Raw genomic sequence first — 19,420 nt, 5'->3', positions numbered from 1 at the left:
TGTATCTTTATGTCTTTTTAGAATTCCCTGTAAGGTTTATTGAATCTCAAAATTTACTATCTTTTACTCCGAACTTCTTTGTTCTGAGCGTTTGCCAAGTGAAATAACTTTATCGTACTGGATTATTGACCGTTAATGATGCCATAAGGCTCTTACAATTCTTTTCCATTTACCTAAATAAAAATGGACGTGATAATGCCGGTGCTAACTAGCACCACCACCACGACCACCAAGACCACCATCAGTTTGATGGTTTACTTACGGCTTAATAAAAATTTATTTGAATCGCACCAACAAACTGTCTTCTTAGTGGCGATGACGATCAGACGGAAGTCGTTCCCGGCCACAGGCCCAAGTACATCAACTTTATTTACAGCAATAAATACAATAAATAAGAAGACAGGAAATCCAATATATCCGCTTACCTCTCGGGTGACGAGGGGGTTGGCCTCGGTGGCCGGGTCGATTGCACAATCGCGCTGTGCATTGCGCTTAAAACGGACGGTGATAGGGAGAACGGACGCCGGGAAAGGAAACCGATAATACACTTTTATCAATAGACATCTAGGCACACAGGAGATATTGTGTTTAGCGAAATAGCGTAACGCGTGGTAGCAATTCTTGCAGTTTTCATGTTTAGTCTTTTCCCCCAAGACAAAGGGCAAGATCTTGTTGGAAGTCTTTCGCTTCCCTGTTTTTCTCTCCCGTGCTTGGTAGGGATTGCAAACGTCTTGCCAGAAGTAGTATTCTGCCCGGGAGCTGCTGCAAGTAATATGTACCGAGCGAAAGGAATATTGTGTTTGCTCACTCAGGATTTATTTCTTCCCGTTCTACAATGTCCTCCCCAAACCCCCAAAACCAAGCTCGTTCCCAGCGCAGTGAGTACACACAGAGTGTGCCGCGTAGTCCGGTAGTCAGGCCCTCGTTTTGGAGTCAGCTCGTCCCAGCTGGGAACGGTTGTTAGCCAAAAGAAAGTACAGTGCTTGGCGCATCATCCATATGTGTGTGTGTGCTGGGTTGGAGGTATGGCCGTCACTTGCACAATGGGGAACACACACTCTCCGTCCCACACAACATACAGGCGATGTACACTAGCCTCGGCGCTACTCAAACAATGTCAGATTGAAGAACGGCTTTCGCCGTTTGGTGTCCGGAAGCCATCACTCCTGCTCCCCGGGCTTGTATCGGCCCGGCCCGGGGAATGTACGCTGATGGGCTCCGTGTGTGGATACGGCCCTGGAAGACGCATCCTTAGCATCGAGGGAGCGTAAATTTATGTTCGGCAACAATATAACGACATAAAACATTAACCGAGAAGTCACAGCCCAGATGGGGGAGGGTGTAGCTGTTTTCGTGTCGCAGGGTGCGATACATCCCGTGCTCATGTCTGTACCGAACACGCCCAAGCATTGTTCGCGCCAGTGTGCTGGCCAGCTGGCCATGTGTCGACCATCGAGGCGATGATCGAGGCGAAAAAAAAAGAAAGGGAACGAAAGTATATCCGGGCCAAAAACCGGTCCTTGGAGCTTGGGGCAGCCACCACACAGGACAGCACGGGACACCGGAAGGAAGACAAATTTAATATATCTTTCATTAAATTTCGACTGCAATCTAGTTTGCGGCAAGTTGATGGAAAAGGAAATGATGACTTTCCTGGACCGTGATTGACTCCCAGTCGGGTGTGTGTGTGTCAGGTCAGGAAGGGGTAACGTTGCTCTCGGGAGAGCGTTTTTTTCTTCTTCCTCTGTGCTATAAAATTGGGTTGGTGTGCGAACAACTCGGGACATGCAAAGAGTGTTTTCGGTGACAGTTGTGAATGCGTTTCAATTTGTCTACTCTATGGGGGAGGGTTTTTCAGTAGGGTGAAGTTTTTCTGTAATCATTGGAAGAAGGGCAGAGGAAAGGATGGTGGAAAGTTCTGAAGAAACTCTGTTCTTTTTACAACTTTTGAAGCGAGAGTGATTTCAATTGAGATGGAGTTAGATGTGTTCGTAAATATAGCCTGAACAATAAACCTTTTCTTGCCGAAACTGAAAATAAATCCGGTTCGAAGGACCATTTTCAACATGACGTAGCCGTAAAATTCTTGCTACAGTTGGAATTTGCACTTTGATAAGGATTAATATTTGAAATATTTTCGTTCAATAGGACAAAAAAGCAAGCTAAAAGTAGCTCAATCGCTTGTTATTCTTCACTTGACACGACTTAACATTCAGCTCAACGAAAGAAACAATTTGCCAACAGGCAGCATTAAGTGTTATCAATCGAAGCAACTTGACTCCGCAAAACGCCAGCAAACGCTTACATTTCATTTGACAGCAACGAGCCCAGCATCTTCTCCAGCTGCCGCCTACACGAGCAAGTTTAAATTCTGGTAAGCTCCTTGATAACTGACCCAACGCCCCTTCCCTCCTCCCTAGCAACGCCTGGCGTGGAGCAAATAGTTGCTCGCGTTCGTAGCGCTCGGAAGCAGAAACAATTTGCTGCAACAAAGAGTTGAAGAGAGAAAATGGCGACCGTTGTTGCTACTGCCACGCGCTCAAATGCCACGGTGTAAAGTTATCAAGTATTTCAATATTCTGCCGAAGTTCGATCGGCTTTGCTGTGCTTGTTTGGAAATTCGCAGAAAAGCTTGCCGCCTTTGCTTACAGCTGCTCGGGTGAGCCTGACGCGGGTAGTAGGCGAGTGGGCGAGCACTGATCGGCTCATCCTATCCCCGCGTCCGCCGCGCAACCACTTGCGCTTGTAGGGGCGCTGTTCATTTTCCACCCAAAGAATGCTTCGAAACATGCTTCGATACCGATCGAAACCCCCGAGCCCTTGCACTTCATTTACATGGTCGAAATACTTTTTACTCGTTGGTGAAATTTTCCGCACCAGCATCACCACCACCACCATCACCAGAGGATTAAGTTAACCAGCGCGAGTATAGGATCGGTTCTGAGGAGGAGGAGGTTTTTCTTTACTTTTTTGTTATTTTTGTTCTCTTATCTTCTTCTTTGGTGGTCGAGCGCATGAACGCTTTGAAGTCCAGGATCTGGGGTAGGATGTTGGCTAAATGTTGCTTCCAGAAACGCTGGGCACAGGAAACAGGCGTAGCAAGAATCCTGCCCGCCGCCGCCGGATCCGCTTTTAATGCGGGCCCGGGCGTGCTCGCGAAGGCTTACCACTTACTTTCGGAAAGTATCCCTTTAAATGGTGCATGAAAAGGAAGGCAAGGGGGGGGGGGTGGGGGGAATTTTTCCTACGAAACTTAATAATACGATTATGTGCCCAAATCGGGGTTTTCCCGCTCGCTGATCGCTTCGAACTGTATTGATATTTATTGTAATGAGATTAGCACCCGCACCGGCCCGCACCGTGCAGAAGGGTGATTATATACCGATTTACCCGGAGAGTTATGATGCGGTTTTGCGTTTGCTTTTGCCTTTGGTTTGGGGATTTTCATTGAAAAATTATAGCTTTAAACCGCGACTCGGCTTAGGCGGAACTTTGAGGCTCCCCCAATGAGGCTTTCTGCTGGGTGTAATGCTTGTGCTGGAAAGAGGGATCAATAGAAAAAACTCGTAGCCTCGTCCGGAGACCGGAGAGTATAAAAAAGTTTCCTATTTAACGCTTCACCGTGCACAGCCTCACGGTAATGTAAGTCCGTGGTGGGAGCTTTTTTGCCCTCTCTATCTTGAATTCATATCCTCTGATGGGATACACAAAAAAGTCCATCCTCAAGTCGGATGCTGTGGATGCTAGCTGTTTATTTTTTCATTCTTTTATTTGAAGCAAGCAGCAACTCTTCTCAACTTTGACTTGTCTTGCTCGCTTCTCTTTCTCGTACGGTCCCACGCTCTCTTCGGCGACACCTCGAGCGCACCGAGATATTCATTTGCTTCGGCCGATCGATTGTGAAAAGAAAAACCTTCAACCGAACCGAAAAAAAGCGCGAAGAAAGCGAAGAAATGATGCGCATTGAACGCAAATTATCGATTCACTGGAATGAAAATTCATGCCGCAGGATAAACCATGCCTCGTTTTCGCTCTTTCAAGGGCTTTCGGCTGGTGGCCTTTCGAACAGCAAACATGACAAGCCGGCTCTGACAGCTGCTGTGACATTTTGACAGCCGTAAATAATTTCGATCGAGTGATGCAAACTGCTGTTTTTTTCTTCTCTCTCTCCCGTTTTGGTGAGAAAGAACAACCGGCAGTTTGATTATCAGATGAAAATCAATTTGATGCAACAATTGTGGAGGAAAATTGTACTTTTCTTGTAGGTTGATTGAAATGAAACACTCGTGAGGAGATAAAAATAGCTGCCTGTTTACAAGAAAAGCCTTAAATATTTAATTTTTGAAAATAACAGAAAAAATCTTAAATATAATGAATAATGTAAAGTGAAAGATCTATGTTTCAAAGGGTTTACTGTACGATATGAAAATATAGATAATTTTTGTATGTGACTACAAGAAAATGCAACGAAAAATATTAAAACATTTCATTTCTCTTACCTTTTAAGTTCACTGTTCGCCTTCCAACGATTTGATCTCACTGCTTCGTTTTAATCCAGCTGTCACCACCGTACCATTCACAACGCTTTTCTTATCGTGCGGGCCAGGCCAAACTTCACCGCACGCCGCACATGTAACTAATTGAGGAATACAATTTTTAATTTCACTCTTTCACTCCACGACCATCTGTCGCATGCTGCGAGCGCACCGTTTTGCGTCTTTAAACCGCACCGATAAGATTAGGCGCCTCCATTAAAGGTTTCCTGCCCGGGCACAAGCACAGGCTACACAGACACCACCATCACTGCAACGCCTTCTTTTCTTTTCGCTTTTGTAGCAAGCAAAGCAGCAAAAGCACAGCCTTCTGCTCGAGTAAAAAACAGACAAGAAGGGGAAATTTACTTCCTCTTTATCCAGCAACCTTTTCCAGCAAAATCGGACCCAAGCTGGGAGCGCTCGAGCTTTAGGGATGAGGGATAAGAAGGAAACTTAAAAGGCAACCGGCTCGGAAGGATGATGGCCTTCCTGGTAGCCGTGGTATAGAAATGCGCACTGGCCCCGCTACACTTGGGGGCACGTTCAACCCCAAAATCTTGGGTGCGATTGCCTCTCCTCTTATCTGAGATCTTTCACTTAATAATCACTTATCATTACACCGGCGCTGGATAATTTAACTCGCTCGACGCCTTTTTGCTTTCCTTTCGTTTTCTCGGAACTTTCAGCGCGTTTAATTTTCTTTTTGGCATGGGATTTCACATTTGCTGCCGCAAGCCGAGGTAGTACGAGAGAAGACACCACATGTGTGTTGGTGGGTTTAATTTTCACTCACGGGCGAAAACAGACACGACCGATGCGAGCGGGGCTACCAATTTGCTACACTTTCACATGGTAGATGCATCGAACGTTTGTAATCATGCTCACAATGTGAATCCTGCGAAGAGAAGGAAGGAAGAAGAAGGGATATAGATTATTGAGTGAGAAGGTGTAGTACATCTGTAAGCGGTGTAAGAACGTGTCCTAGTTTCGGTTCAAGCTGTGTTCATTCTTCAAGCTCCCCTGCGACAGATCGTCGGTGACTGTTCTTCTTCAGCGTCATCCTTTCGGCCGAACTCGTTCGAGATTTTCGCTGTGATTTTCGCTTCCACATACATACGCTGCTGTGCTTCTTGCTTCACCGTAACTGTTGTTGAATATTCATAAATACAAACGTACACCGTTGTGAGACGGCAACGGATCGTTGGATGCTTTTTTGTGTGTGTGTGTTTTTCCTCCACGCTGCCGTGTTCGCTCGTCGTTATTTCCCTCTCCGAATGCCCCAAGGAGCTGTATTTCCTTACCAATCCCTTTTCACCTCCCTCCCCACAGAGTAAAAGGGGTCGAGCACGATTTGTATGTTTTTGCTTTTCCACCTTTACAGCATCAGAACGCCAGGAGGAGAGAGGGAGGCGAAAAAAAAGGATTCACCGTACAGAAAAAAGAAGAGCATGGGCACAACCACACACGAGATGCCGTCTCCGGGGGCGTTTTGCGTTTATCTGGCAGAGATTGAATGCCAGCCCCGGAGTGGTTGGCTGCAGATATCAAAACTCCGAACCTGCTGCTCCGTTCATTATTCAAACTGACTCGAGCCTCGCCGCCGCCGCCTTTGATTGTGACCTTCCGAAACGTGCTTTCGTCGTTTCGGTTGTCGCGCAAAGCGTTGCGCATACACAACACACACACACACACACCTTTCGTACGCGAGAAGCAGGGTGAAGGGAGCGAACAGTGAACGGCAAAAAAAAGAAAAAAAAAAGAGTTTACTTCACAATGACGACGACACCTTGCCGTGACAACAACATATCTATGCTGACCGGGGTATTTTTTTACCGAGATGGAAATGGAGGCAGTGCGGGGAGGATGTGAAAAGTGCTGGACCGCAATTATTTAGTACATGTTCCTTCATTTCCGCCTGTGGCGAAAGGACGTATGAGTCTCTGTGGCTGTGTGTATGAGCGACAGTGTGTTATTTTTACCAAGGAAACCGTACGTACGTGTGCACAGGATGATGCCCTTCCGGCAAACTCCTGGACCATGTGTGTGTGTGTGTGTGTCCACGTGTTGTTTTTATCTTAAAAGCATTACAACGCTAACGTTTGTTTGGCCATTTCTTTTTTCATATGCCGCACCCTCCCCATTCTATGATTTGTCTAACATATTCGTGTTGTTTATATTTTTGTGTGTGTTATTTTTCTCTCGCCTCTCGCTTGTTTTCCATTTAACTGAAGCTCCAGTGTAAGAGTGTTAGCGTGTTTTTTTGCCGATCCTACGGGAGATGAGAAGATTCATCATGGTCAGGTTGTTGTTGTGGTGGGTGGTTTTTTTGCCCCCTGTCGCTCCAGAACTCTTCCAGAACGCCCTTTGGTTGGAACGCATTGTTTAGAGTAATGTAGAGCAGCGGTGCGATAGAGTGCAAAAGGTGAAATCACGGCTGAGTGGAACATTTGTTCTGAAATGTGTGAGTGTGTTGGAGGTAAAAAAAACACACACATACAAATACAATGCAATGTTTCTGTCAGATGCAGTTGTGCAGGCGTTTTGCTTGGCTTGGTTTTGATGAAAGAATTGTGGCGAAGAAAATTATACGTAACGGTGCATACAGAGATAGAATTCCTAGATTTTATGGTTGAATTTCCTGGTTGAATATATTATGTTTAGTATACCAAGTGAAAGATTACCACAAATAGTAAAAAGCTAAAAGTTCTTTCCTGTCAGATTAAACTCATTTCAGAACAGTAATTGCTGGAAAAATTGAAAACAATCTTAAAAAAGTGTTTAATTGCTTTAATTAAACCAATTTATGAAATCATAGTTTGATGTATATTAAATTTGTCTTGTATGAAATAAACTTGTTTTCTTTTTTTATATTTTAATTTACAGTTTTCAGCTTTTTACAGTTTTCACTCTTTACATTTTACTTTTGTACTTTACTTTTACATGTCTATGTTTTACTATTTCATTATGTGTTCTTTGTGATGTTATTTTGTACTTTACTTTACAGTTTTTACTCTTTACTTTTTACTTTTGTACTTTACTTGTACATGTATATGTTTTACTATTTCATTATGTGTTCTTTGTGATGTTTTTTGTAATTTACTTTACAGTTTTTACTCTTTACTTTTTACTTTTGTACTTTACTTGAACATGTATATGTTTTACTATTTCATTATGTGTTCTTTGTGATGTTTTTTGTACTTTAATTTACAGTTTTTTGTTTTATTTTTCATTTCCATATAATTTTCGTTATAAAGCTATGTTTTTTTTAATTATTTGCATCAATTATTTTAGATTTAGTTATAATATTTTGATAACTTAAATTATTATTACACTTTTTTTTACTAATAACACATAATATGATACAGACAGAACGCTTTTCAACCTTTGTACAAAAGACTAAAGAAAAAAGAAAAGTAAAAAACATGAAAAATCGCTTTAATTTTCAACGCGAACAGTGTAATCGATTGTCAATTTATCTTTATCGACCTCCAACAAAAAAAAAAAGAGGAAAATTAAATGAAGAAAGCAAAAGATCACAACACAACGGTGTTACAAGCGTACAACAGCATCGTTACGTGTTACGCGAGTAAACTGGGCCATAATTTACGTGCCGGCAGTTTAAATCCTGCTTTAAATATTTGCACACTGATATTCATCCCCGCCCGTGTTCCTTCAAAACCAATTCCCCCTCCACCCCCCACTGCACCAAACACCAATCACGACTCACTGCTGTCCCTTGTTGCGCTGCTGGGTGGTAGTCGTGAAAATGATTATTCCTTTATTTTTATCACCTGCCCGGGGTAGTTGGATGGCTGCTCGTGGCAGGTCTCTGCAGAGTCCCACGAAGGACTACCCACGGGCAAACGACTGGCGGGTGGGAGAGATGGTGGGAGGAGGTATAAAGCCAGACCAGAGTCCATACCAACCACCAAATTGGGAACAGCAACGGTGGTAATGGGCAGAATGGGCTTCTGCAGTGGCTTAAGCCTGATATATGTTTATATCCTGTTTTGGTCCGCTGCAAAAACGGGACATTGGGAAAGGGGGGAAAGCACGATGAGTTCGTCTGGGTGAATGCGATTGTCCTAGCAGTCTCTATTACACCCTTTTTTCTCGGCGTACCAGTACCATCACCATCACCATCATCATCGTCGCTCGTGAGGCAGCAACAGCAGCTTGATGGCGGGGCGGGATTAAGATGGCGACAGAAAATATGTGCATTGCGAGCAAGAATTTTCGATCGAATTTCCGGCCCCCCCACATATACACACACACGACACGACAGCAAGTACGGCGGACTAGGCAGGGCCCGACCACGTCCGCTGGATGCTGTCCCGCGGTACATGTTGCTGGTGCTGCTGTTGCTGTGCCCAAAAGCGACAAAACACACTCTCCGTGGAAGCCCCTAAAAAATACACACACACAAAATGGTACACACAGTGGAAGAAAAAACAAGCCTGTCGTGAAGGCCTTTTGCTCACTTGCTCCATGCTCTATCTGTGTGTTGTGTATGTGCTTTCTGCATATAAAGTCGATCCGCCGAAGCTTGGGTGGTGAAATAGGTGCTATCGTGCGCGGATCGTTTCACCGAGTCACCCCCCCCCACGCCTATACCAGGTAAGTACGTGTGTGTGTGTGTGTGTTGGCAGGCCGTGGCTGGAAAGCTTTACCACCCAGAAAATGAGGGCCGCCTGCAAACGATTGAAATAAATTCATCCCGCTCACGTAGCGGGCTTCATTTTGTACCAATAAATTCTACTCGTTCGCATACCTGTGAGCACAAACAGGCTCTGCTTCCGGTGCAAAGGGTTCCGTTTGGAGGTGGCGCTTTTTCTGAGGTTCCGCAACCAAAAAAAATGGAGAAGAGGAAAAGCTACCACACTAGATCGGGACGTGCATTCCATCCGTATGACGCAAGGTATGGTAAGGATAGCTCTTGAGGGAAGGACAGAAACAGTGGGATCTCGACACCTGAATGCCTTCAGGGCTGCTACGGGACGGAAAGCGAACTGGGTGGGAAAAAATGTGACGGACATTTTTGGGACTAGGGCCACAAACAAGCGCAACAAGAAACGGGGGAAAAAAAGCGAACAAGCGAGTTTTTGCCCTACCACTCGGAACAGAATTTCTGGGAAAAGCGAACGGAAGCACGGAAAAGCATAGGTCCGCAGATAAACTAACACCTTATCCAAAACGGGGAAGAAATACATAGGAAAACGGGTTGGCCGGGATGGATTTTTGCAAAATGTAGTGCAAATTTATTGGCCTGTCGTGAACTCGTCGCCAGCTCGGTCCAGAGTGGGGGCCAGACCAAAGCATTGGAACGCAATTCGATTAGTTTTTGATTGACCAAAGCAACGGCAGAGGGATCTTTGCCGGGTCGAGCACGTTTTTCAACAGGTTTCGAGTAGGTAAAAAGCGTACGTGGCTAATGCGTGTGAAAGTAATAAAAATAGTTGGTTTCATATTACTTTTGATGGCCTCGGAAGGGTATCAGGTAGCTCTGGTGGTTGATATTTGTTGATGGTAGGGATCGTTTAATAAAAGTGGGACGTATAGTGGGGTCAAACGAACATGATTTACATGGTGCTACGAATACGTGACAATTTTTGTAATGGGAAATGTAACCTAAAATGGATTTATTTTTATTCCAGTGAAGAGGAGAGAATTGATTTTTTATTTCATTCCAATTCAATGAACAGATTCCTAATATGTATGGATCAAATATTCAAGTACGTTTCAATAGATCAAAAGAAAACAACTAGCTATAAATAAAAATTCACTGGAAAAAATTGTCCTAGAAATAAAAGACTAGCATTTAGACAAAACAAAATACTTACCAACAGAAAAATGGATATGATAAATCGAATGAATAGAAATAAATAGAAAAAGAGGGAGAAGAAAGAAAATAGAGTGCAATAACAGATGAAAACATTGTGATATAGAAACGAAACAACTTAATACTAAAAAATAAATGAAAATACTACATAGAAAAATATTATATAATGTGAAAAAAATATGTAAAAGCAAACCATAAAACAGGATTTCGTTTTGATGATTATAATAAGAAAAATTGGAATCAACAAAAACACAAAACGAGACGAAATATTGTAAATATAACTTATACTTACTGTAGAAAACAAAGAAATGATAACTAAAAGTACAATAGTACTTTGTGATATGAAAGCAAAACAAAAAAGGAATAAATAAAAACACAAGAACAGATAAAACACTTATACAAAATTAAAAGACAACTTTATTAAAGTATTTCAAATACAAAACAAACAGCAAAATAGGAGCAAAAAGCACTCAAACACCCCAAACTCACTCACTCACTGTAAAGTTAAGAAACAAACCATGGAAAGCGAAAACCGTGTAAAACAAACCATCCAACAATTTCCTACTTGAACGGTTCCGTCTCTCGTGCCTGATCTGACCTGAGAGCTACCAATCGATTGACGTTTCCGGTGGCGCTTCGATCGATCGATCCGTCACGAGTGGGTCGGGATAATGTTGACGATAAAATTTACACCACACCACAACCGGAGATAGCAGCAGCTGCCTGCCCGTTCTTAGCTTCCCGGTTCGCACGCATACAAACGTTCGGCCAAATGCACACAATTCCGGTGACAATCTGTTCTGCGGACAAGCGCCGGGCTGGAGGCAAAACCGCAGCCACAGTCGCGGGCCGCTGTCGCTGCCAGCTCGTTAGATTTCTCGCACGAACAGGTCCGCCTCATCGCCGTCCACCACGTTTCGGTCCGCGTGTTTGTTACATCCAATTTGTGCACTCGGTATGAAATCGATCCAAAGTTTCCCCCGGACTGTGTGTGTGTGTGTGTGTGTGGCGAAGCGCGCTTGTGCTCAAAGGCGAGGATGCAAATTTTCACGTCTCCCAACACACAAACCCACACAGAAACACGCACATACAGACACGCCAACTTACAATTGCATCAGATCGCTTTTTCCCACTGGTGTACGCTACGTATCAGTGGAAAACTTTCGCTTGTTGATAAAAAAAATCCCCCAACAGGAGGAAAGCTATGAAATAATCCCTTTAAACAACACTTTCCTCAAAGTCGTTCATTTTGTCCCAAGCAATGTCCCAAGCCAAGGTTCGATAGTGTCCTCTCCACTGTGAGAGGTTTTTTTTCTTCCCATTCTGTTATAAACCGATTATTATTGCACTTTACTGAACTCAAAGGGCGGAGCGCGGCGCACGGGACATCGCATCGATCTTGCCAGCATTACACATCTCAAAACATCGATTGAAGCGTTGTGCCTCCCAGGAGGGGGGAGTTTAAGGGGGATGGGACAGCATTTGCACACTGGCTGGCAAGCCACACTTGCACTTTAGTCACAGGAAGGCAATGAAAAAGTGACCAATATTGGAGATGTGCATGTGCTGCACAGTCCAGCGCCGACCAGTGGATGAGTTAGTGCGGGGTACAAAAAAAAAATGCGAAAACTTCATCCATACACACACACATATAGACATGGTCGCTTCGTCAGACGATGGTTATGAATTCCCTGTGATCATGCCCACACCAACAAAAACGCCGTCTGCCCGCACCAAACGTCCCATGGAGTGTTGTCCCGAAGGCTTTCCGTGTGGACCATCGCTTTTTTTATCCTCTCTCTCTCTCGAACTCCTCCAAAGCGTTATTCACCGGCTTTCCTATCCACTGGAACTGGAGGGTTTTTCGCAATTGCAACGAGATGGAAAAGCATGATGCTGATGATGATGATGACGATGGTAGCGGTGAGTTTTTATTTGCCGGAGGATTTTGGAGATTGTTCCACTGGTTTTTTTTTTTTCTGTTGGCGTGTGTGTTTGAGCCAACAGCGCCACTTCAATATGGACCGCGAGAGACCGAGCTGGTATGGTGGTACGTGAGGGCATTTGCAAATCTTCTTCTGCGCTTGCAAACGAGTCGGTCGAGCAGAATGTTTACATCGGTTTCGAAACGTTCGATTGGCAGCCGAAACGAGAGGACAAGGGCCAAATAAAAAAAAAAGAGAGTACACGTGTGTTCGCACACATCACTTCCGGGGAGGGACGTGGCAAAAAGAAGCACTGGGCAAATTTGAGTGCTACCGAAATGCATTGGAATGGCCGTTTTGGGTTTGGTGGGGCGTTTCTGTTTTTATACTGCCTCGTGTGTGTGAGTTGATTTTTTCTTGGCTGCAGCACATTCCTTCGGGGCTGGAAGTTTATCGGGGCCTCGTGGAATGAAAGCCTGTACCATGAGTTATTTTTGGTTGTTTGCCGCAATTTTCTTTCGACCAGATCACGCTAAAACTTCAAACGTTTGTTTCTTGTGGTGAAGCTCTTCACAGCAACGATTACGAGAGTTTTTTTTTGACCAGAAATACTGAAATGCTTCCGTTGAAACTATCACTGTGCGCCATACAAAACGGTTATCGGTCTCGAAGGAAAACGCTTCACACAAACACACACACTCACACACAAACACTAACCCTGTCCCTCTCTCTCTCATTCTTTTCCATTACCCAAAGTTTTTTCCTTTTCCAATTACCACCAAACCACACGCAAAGTTCACGCACCGAAAGCGAGCCCACTGTTCTGTATTCGTTTGCCCGCTGGGATGGGAAGGAAAATTCCCATTTCCATCACGCAAGTAATTGAACGCAGCGCAGCTCGCAAAGGCTCGTCTCGGGCAAGAATGAGACGGAAAGGAAAAGAAAGAGAGTAAGAGCGAGCGAGAGAGAGGGAGTGGTAACATTGTCGCCCTGAGAAGAAAAAAAATCACCTCTTTTTCTGTTGTAAGCACTGACTGCACTGTTTTAATAGAGCGACAAAACCCCGCACAGAGACACCGAACCACACGGAACCGAGGCAACGATACGACTGACTTTTCCGAGCCGAGAAAAGTCGGAAAACTCACCGCCCGAAGGGTCAAAGGAAACTCGCCCTGCACGAACGTAGGGTTCGGCAAAAAAATTTGCTCAGTTCACTCGGCTTTGTAGCTCAATTTTCGTTTGGAGAGCTCAGTTGAGGGAGCTCAGCAGTTACTCACCTCATCATCACTCATCGCCACTCTCGTTTGCGGTGAGTTTCGTTTTATTTATGTTTTGTTGCGTGAGCAGCCCTTTCTAGCATACACACACACAGACGGACATGTTAGGGGCACGTGAAAGATGCTTTTAAAGTGCCACCCGGGCCATCACGAGGAGGGCGGTGGTGAAGCTGGCCGTTGAAGTGGCTTTTAATTAATTGTCTACGCGACCGAAAACGTCCCGCCGTGTTCCGCCACGTTTCGGGTGGCGTTGTGTATGCGTGATTTCTTCCTATCAATCGCCGGCCGCTTTCGACACTAGGCGCGTTTTTGTTGTTGCTGTTGTTGTGTGGAGCAACACGAACAGCGAGCAGCAAGATTGCAGCAGGCCGCACGCTGGACGTTAGCATGCCATGTATAAACGCTTTTAAAATTCTTCAAACAAGACAGCGCGTGTAACGGCAGGAACACATGGACACAGTTTGAATATGTGCGACGAGGAGCGAGGGGTTTCTTTCCCTTCGGTCGTCGTCACGCTGTGGGGTTTTTTGTGTGTGTTTCGTGCATGATGGGCATGAAAGTGTGGAGGAGTAGGCGACGGATCTTTTAATCCATGGAATGTGTATTGACATTTCAATGGAGCAGTCGAGCAGTTCGATAACGGAGCAAACCGACCGAGCGGGTGTTTTGGAAGTGGATTTGTATGTGCGAAAAGTGATGCTGACAGGGAGATTGAGTAGTTAATTGTTGGTTGTTATCAAAACAAGATTGAAGATAAGCCTGAGTCTGATGGTGTATCTACGAAATTAACTTAAAGGCAATTAATGGATTTTTTTTTAATCAATTAAGTCAAACCGGAGATCAAATGATTCCTAAATTCTTATTTTTATTTGATACAAGTGCAAAAAGGCAGTTCATTTGAAGTTTTGGTAAGGCTACAAAGTGTTGGTGTTTGAAAATAGTTGAAAACTGTTGAAAACTTTGTAAAAACTGAAATTTTATAATGAAGCAAATACACCATTTGATAGCTGTTGAAAAACATCTTGGAGGTGGTGAGTAATTATGTGCACATTTGAAAATGTCTTGAAAATCCCTTTATGTCTAGTGTTTTACCCTTTTCAAGCCAAAATGTGAAATACAACATGAGCTTAGGATGGTTGATTACTGGCTATGTTTTTTCTTTCATTTTAAGCATTTTCAATTGGCGGCGTCCATGCGATCACCTTTAGATAGCTCTTTTTTAATACCCAAAAAGAGTTGGGCAGATATAACAGCTGTCAAGGCACACTGTTATGTTCCTCTGATCCTGAGTTCAGAACTCAAACGAGGACCTTTCGATTTTCTTCATTTTATGGAATACATTCACTTTCGGATACCAAGTTGAAACACATAAAACCATCACGAACAACACTTTACTTTACTATCCTGCGTAAAACGTAAAGATCAAACAGAGCTTTTGTTGAAAAGATCTCTTATCCAATACACCTTTTTAATTATAATTTACAAAACCTCAAGCAATCTTCACCTTAATGTGTCACTTTAGTGCTGTTTAGTGATGTTTTCTGTTCCCCAAAATGCATCCGCAAAATATCAAAAGACCATTTAAATAGCGCCATCTTAAAATGCATAAACTCACCACTTATCTGAAAGCCACTAATAAAACTCGAACCACTTACAACGCCCGAAACAGGTTCACCGTCGCTTAATGCACCCGTTAATTTCTTCACCTAATGAAATTGTTGTTCCTTCGGTGCCGGTGCCGGGCCGAGGTGCACCCAGAGACACAGGAGGCGGGGCACATTAATTGATGAATGGGTAAAGCGGGGAAATTGATGACTATCTAAATGACGCACCCGATAGCAAAGGCAAGCGGGTGTTCGACACTTTTAAGCTAGGAAGTAGCAGGAACGGCAGCAGCAAATGTTGCTTAAACTTTCGTATTAATTTACGAGCCACTGATAGTGGCTGTTGTCTTACGCTCGGTTAGTTCAGCGGTTAATTAGAGTGCGCAGAATAGATCATCAGTGCCGTTTGAGGGGCACCGAAAGTGGAGAAGTTATTTTTAGGAAGGTTTTTTTTTTGGTTTAATTTACACAAACTGCACTTCAAAGAGCGACGGAGAGCCGCTTGCACGCGGTGAAAGATTAGGTAAGCGGCTGCCACTCTCTAGTTGGTGTGATAAATCTATCAGCTCGAAAAACAATTTGACAAAGGGTTCACCAGGCTTTATGAGCTCCACCGAGTCGGTGTTCCCTTTTGCCATGGAGTACCGAATGCTCCAAACGGGCTGTATAAATTTCACTTTCAACTGTGACACATGTTCCCAATCGACATTTATCGGTGTAAAATATTGTCCACCCTTCATAAAGAGCGGAACCTGTGAGCCTGCACTCAAATGTGGTCTTTTCTGCTTTCGTTCTTTCGTACGTTGTCGGTGGGTGTGAAGGCCGAAACCGTCTTTGGCACAGTTTCATCGCGCCAGACAGCACGCGAGTTGGAATGCTCCGCGTCGTAAAACGTAGGAGTGCGTGTCGCCGCGCGCTGTCCGTTTGGAGTCGGGAGCTTTGATGAGGATTTAACCACCTCCGATCAGCACGCAAGCGGCACAAAAAATAACGCATCTTTACACGTCTTTTGTCGCGGGTTTTGGTAGCATCCAATGGGTATACCAACGTGAGCAAAGAAGACCACAAACTCTTCCCCCATGGGTGGTTGGATTTCAATTTAGCAACCGTCCGCGCTCCGAGAAGAGATTGCTGCCATCGATCGTCACGGCTTGCAGATCCATCATCGGATTAGCGGCCCACGGTGTGTGTGTATGTGTGTGAGAGAGGGCCAATTAAGGTGTCGATTAAAATTCACCGTTTTTTTCACCATCCCCTCCCAGACCTTTTGGGTTCCCTTTCTTGTCACACAGAAAGAGGCATTCTGCTCCGTCATCGTCGGTCGGCCGGTCTGCAGGCAAGCGGGGTGATTCGCAGCTTTCCAAACGACCACCCCGACTGTGTGACCCTCTTCTCACCATCCTCTGCACGTGGGGTCTCCGTAGCTGGGGCCGTTTAAAAGGGCCCCTGTCAACGGCGGGCCGCCCCTATCGCGATGGCAATCGATAATGTCATCGTCGAAGCTCGAGCCCGGTCGGGAACATACCAGACCGTGTGATAGGCATCAGCCGCATTCACCGTGTGTGTGTTAGCTATCTCCAGTTGATTTTTAAACTTTGCTGCAGCAGAATCCCACCCTGTCCTAACCGTTGTCAGCAATGGGAAGCTGCGTACAATCATGGTGAGTAAAAATGTGGGAGTGAGCGCTATGGAAGGCCTTATGGCCTCGACACATAGTCGATGTTTCGCTGTCTTACTTTTATTTCCTCTTTCGTTACTATATCCAGTAACTCCACGTGCGCGTATCGTGATGGGGCACGGGAAGTTGGTGGACTTTCTGGCCACACCGGGAATACCGACGGAAAGGATCGTGGGGTAATCTTTCTCTTCTCTGCGCTATGATGTTAGTTCCACGTAATCCCATTGTCGTTACAAGGCCAGGAGGTGCTGATGGGAGTTCAATCGTTCCACCCGAACGAACGTGGGGCCTGGCCCGCCCTTCGTTTTGCGAAGCCTGTGGAATCAATAATTTTGATTGATTGTCCTAGTCGCGCGCGCCCCGAAAAAACAGGGGAAACGTTAGCGCAAAGCGGATACAGGTGAGATGTGCGCTCAATAAGTGTTGAATTTTTCATCCTACATGCCGGAGCACTGTCTGTTCCCTGCCTGTTCCCGCAAACGCTAGAAAGCTTTCGCCCGAATGAAGCTTATCGAGAGCTTATCGGGGTAGAGGCCATCGGGTGGGCTGGCAGTGGGATACGGTAGTTCCAAGTCGATTCCATCCGCATGATAGCGTAGTGCAAGAAAGGGGGTTCCCGTTTGGGCCATACGTTGCCGTCACATTGCTAGCTTTATGGTGGGAGTAGTTTGAAGGCTGGCTTGGGAAAGGATGCGAAGAGCATCGTTCGGCAACTGTCAGTGGCTCAATTGTTCTTAGGAAGTTAAACGACTTGTGACACGGTGGTGGTGGATCGTTGCCGGCAAGCTGCACTGCTAGATTGGAACCGTTCCAACGATTGAGCTGGGAAATTCTTCTCGGTACCTCGTTTGCACCGGGAAATAAACGATTTCTTTGATGGCTGGTTAGCTTGAAAGACGGTGGAATGCATTTGGTTACTCAATATATCAAAATGTAAAAAATGGTTTATTTTAAAAAAATCTAGCAGTTTATTATTCAGCATTATTTAAACGATTGAGGCAGATATGTTTTTAAAATTTTAGTTTGTGAAATGTACTACAAATCAACTCTACTGGATGACTATACGGTAAAAATGTAGGATGAGGAACTTCTGAAGTTATTAGCCAAACTTTAAATCTTATTATTTATGTGACTGCTGATTGACAACACGTTGAGATACCTTTTATTAGGTTCCTTTAATACCTTTTTTATGTTCAGCTGGATCTGCAATAAAGACGATTATCTTCTTACTCATGAAATTAAAGGTCCTTAACATGTATTATTGTTTTAGCGAGCCATTTGATTTATCTCAACAAAATGCAAACAGTCCTTGAACTTGCTTTATAATATATAGCGAGATTTTTATTTTTCTTTCCAATAATACAATAAAGTAGTCAATTTGAAGTATGCATGAGGGTTAGAATTTTTAATTTTATTATTTAAAGTAATATTCAGACGATGAAACCAAAGTACATTTCTCAGCTGATGTAAACGAAACACAGTTTAATATTCGCATTAAGTCTCACGAATTAACATCCTTGAGTATGCTAAACCAATAAAAGCAGAATTGTAATGGTACCAATGTATTGCATTACCATCGTCAGTATTACTGTAACGTCCATTAAGATTTGCCGTATAACACTCGTTAAACCACCATCCTCCACGATCAGGTCTAGCACAGTTCACATCCTTTTTGTTATCATTGTCTCGATCCATCGTGGTAAACTTCATGTTGTTATGATAATTTAATGAGCCTCCTGCCGTCCCTATATACGAACCTAGCATTAACGGATATTGCTCCAGCTCACTGCCGATCTCGGTCGCATTATACCTTGCGTACTTGTACTCTCCGGAGAAATCTTTTAACTCCACCAAAAGCTCGTGTTTTCGTGCTGAAGTCACCAGGTGCAAACGCTCCAGCCCAAGCCAGAACTCTCCACCAATGCTACCGAACCCGTTTCGATAGTCTGTCCAGTTACGATCAAAGTCTTCCATTCCGTTGTACCGATGCTGGATTACTAACCAACCTCCTCCGAAACTAACCTGCTCACAGTATCCTAGAAATAGCTCACCATTTTCGGTAGGCTGTAACAGGTACTTTCCCGATTGCTTCGCTGACTCATCTTTGCACGAACGAATGGGTCTTTTCCACAAAATAGAGTCTGACCTGGCCGGTAGCTGATCTTGATTGGATCCGATCGCTTCGATCTCTTTCCGCATCTGTTCGTGGTTGGCGCAGACAGCCTGCTGCGAAAGAATTTTATTCGATTGAGCCTGCAGTGTGGTCAGATTGTAGCCAATCGTTTGGACCAGCTGACTGATCGCCCCAGATAGTTTCTGGTCGATACTTTCTCGATCCTCCTTCATAGCGAACTCCATCTCAATTAACTTGTACTGAATATGTTCTAACTTGCCGATCAACTCTTCGAAAACGTCGGTGTCATTGATGTCCACACTGTGAGCTCTTGTCACTATCAACACAAACACAAAACACAAGAACATTTGATGACCGTACATGGTGAGCTAGAACCGTTTGCTTTGTATGCTAAGAATGCAACTGAGCGTTCGCTGTTGTAGCTTCTT

At 44.4% G+C, this 19,420-nt stretch overlaps 2 protein-coding genes across 2 annotated transcripts in view; both read right to left on the bottom strand.

Annotated features, from left to right (window-relative positions):
- LOC1270695 (leucine-rich repeat neuronal protein 3) overlaps positions 1 to 13,895 on the bottom strand; it is an 81,941-nt gene extending 68,046 nt beyond the window's left edge. Inside the window, exons 1-2 of the mRNA XM_061654460.1 lie at positions 13,310 to 13,895; positions 4,500 to 5,430 (exon numbers count right to left, since the gene is read on the bottom strand). The gene's annotated coding sequence lies outside the window, so the exon portion shown is untranslated. The remainder of the gene's footprint in view (positions 1 to 4,499; positions 5,431 to 13,309) is intronic.
- A 4,353-nt stretch (positions 13,896 to 18,248) lies between these two features.
- Positions 18,249 to 19,420, bottom strand: LOC1270697 (fibrinogen-like protein A). The gene has a single exon (XM_309416.6). It carries the CDS (start codon positions 19,352 to 19,354, stop codon positions 18,353 to 18,355), a length of 1,002 nt encoding a protein of 333 aa, XP_309416.5. The 5' UTR covers positions 19,355 to 19,420; the 3' UTR covers positions 18,249 to 18,352.

Source organism: Anopheles gambiae, chromosome 3, assembly GCF_943734735.2.
Source record: "Anopheles gambiae chromosome 3, idAnoGambNW_F1_1, whole genome shotgun sequence".
Lineage (NCBI taxonomy): Eukaryota > Metazoa > Arthropoda > Insecta > Diptera > Culicidae > Anopheles > Anopheles gambiae.
This window is presented reverse-complemented; position numbering and strand designations above follow the sequence as displayed.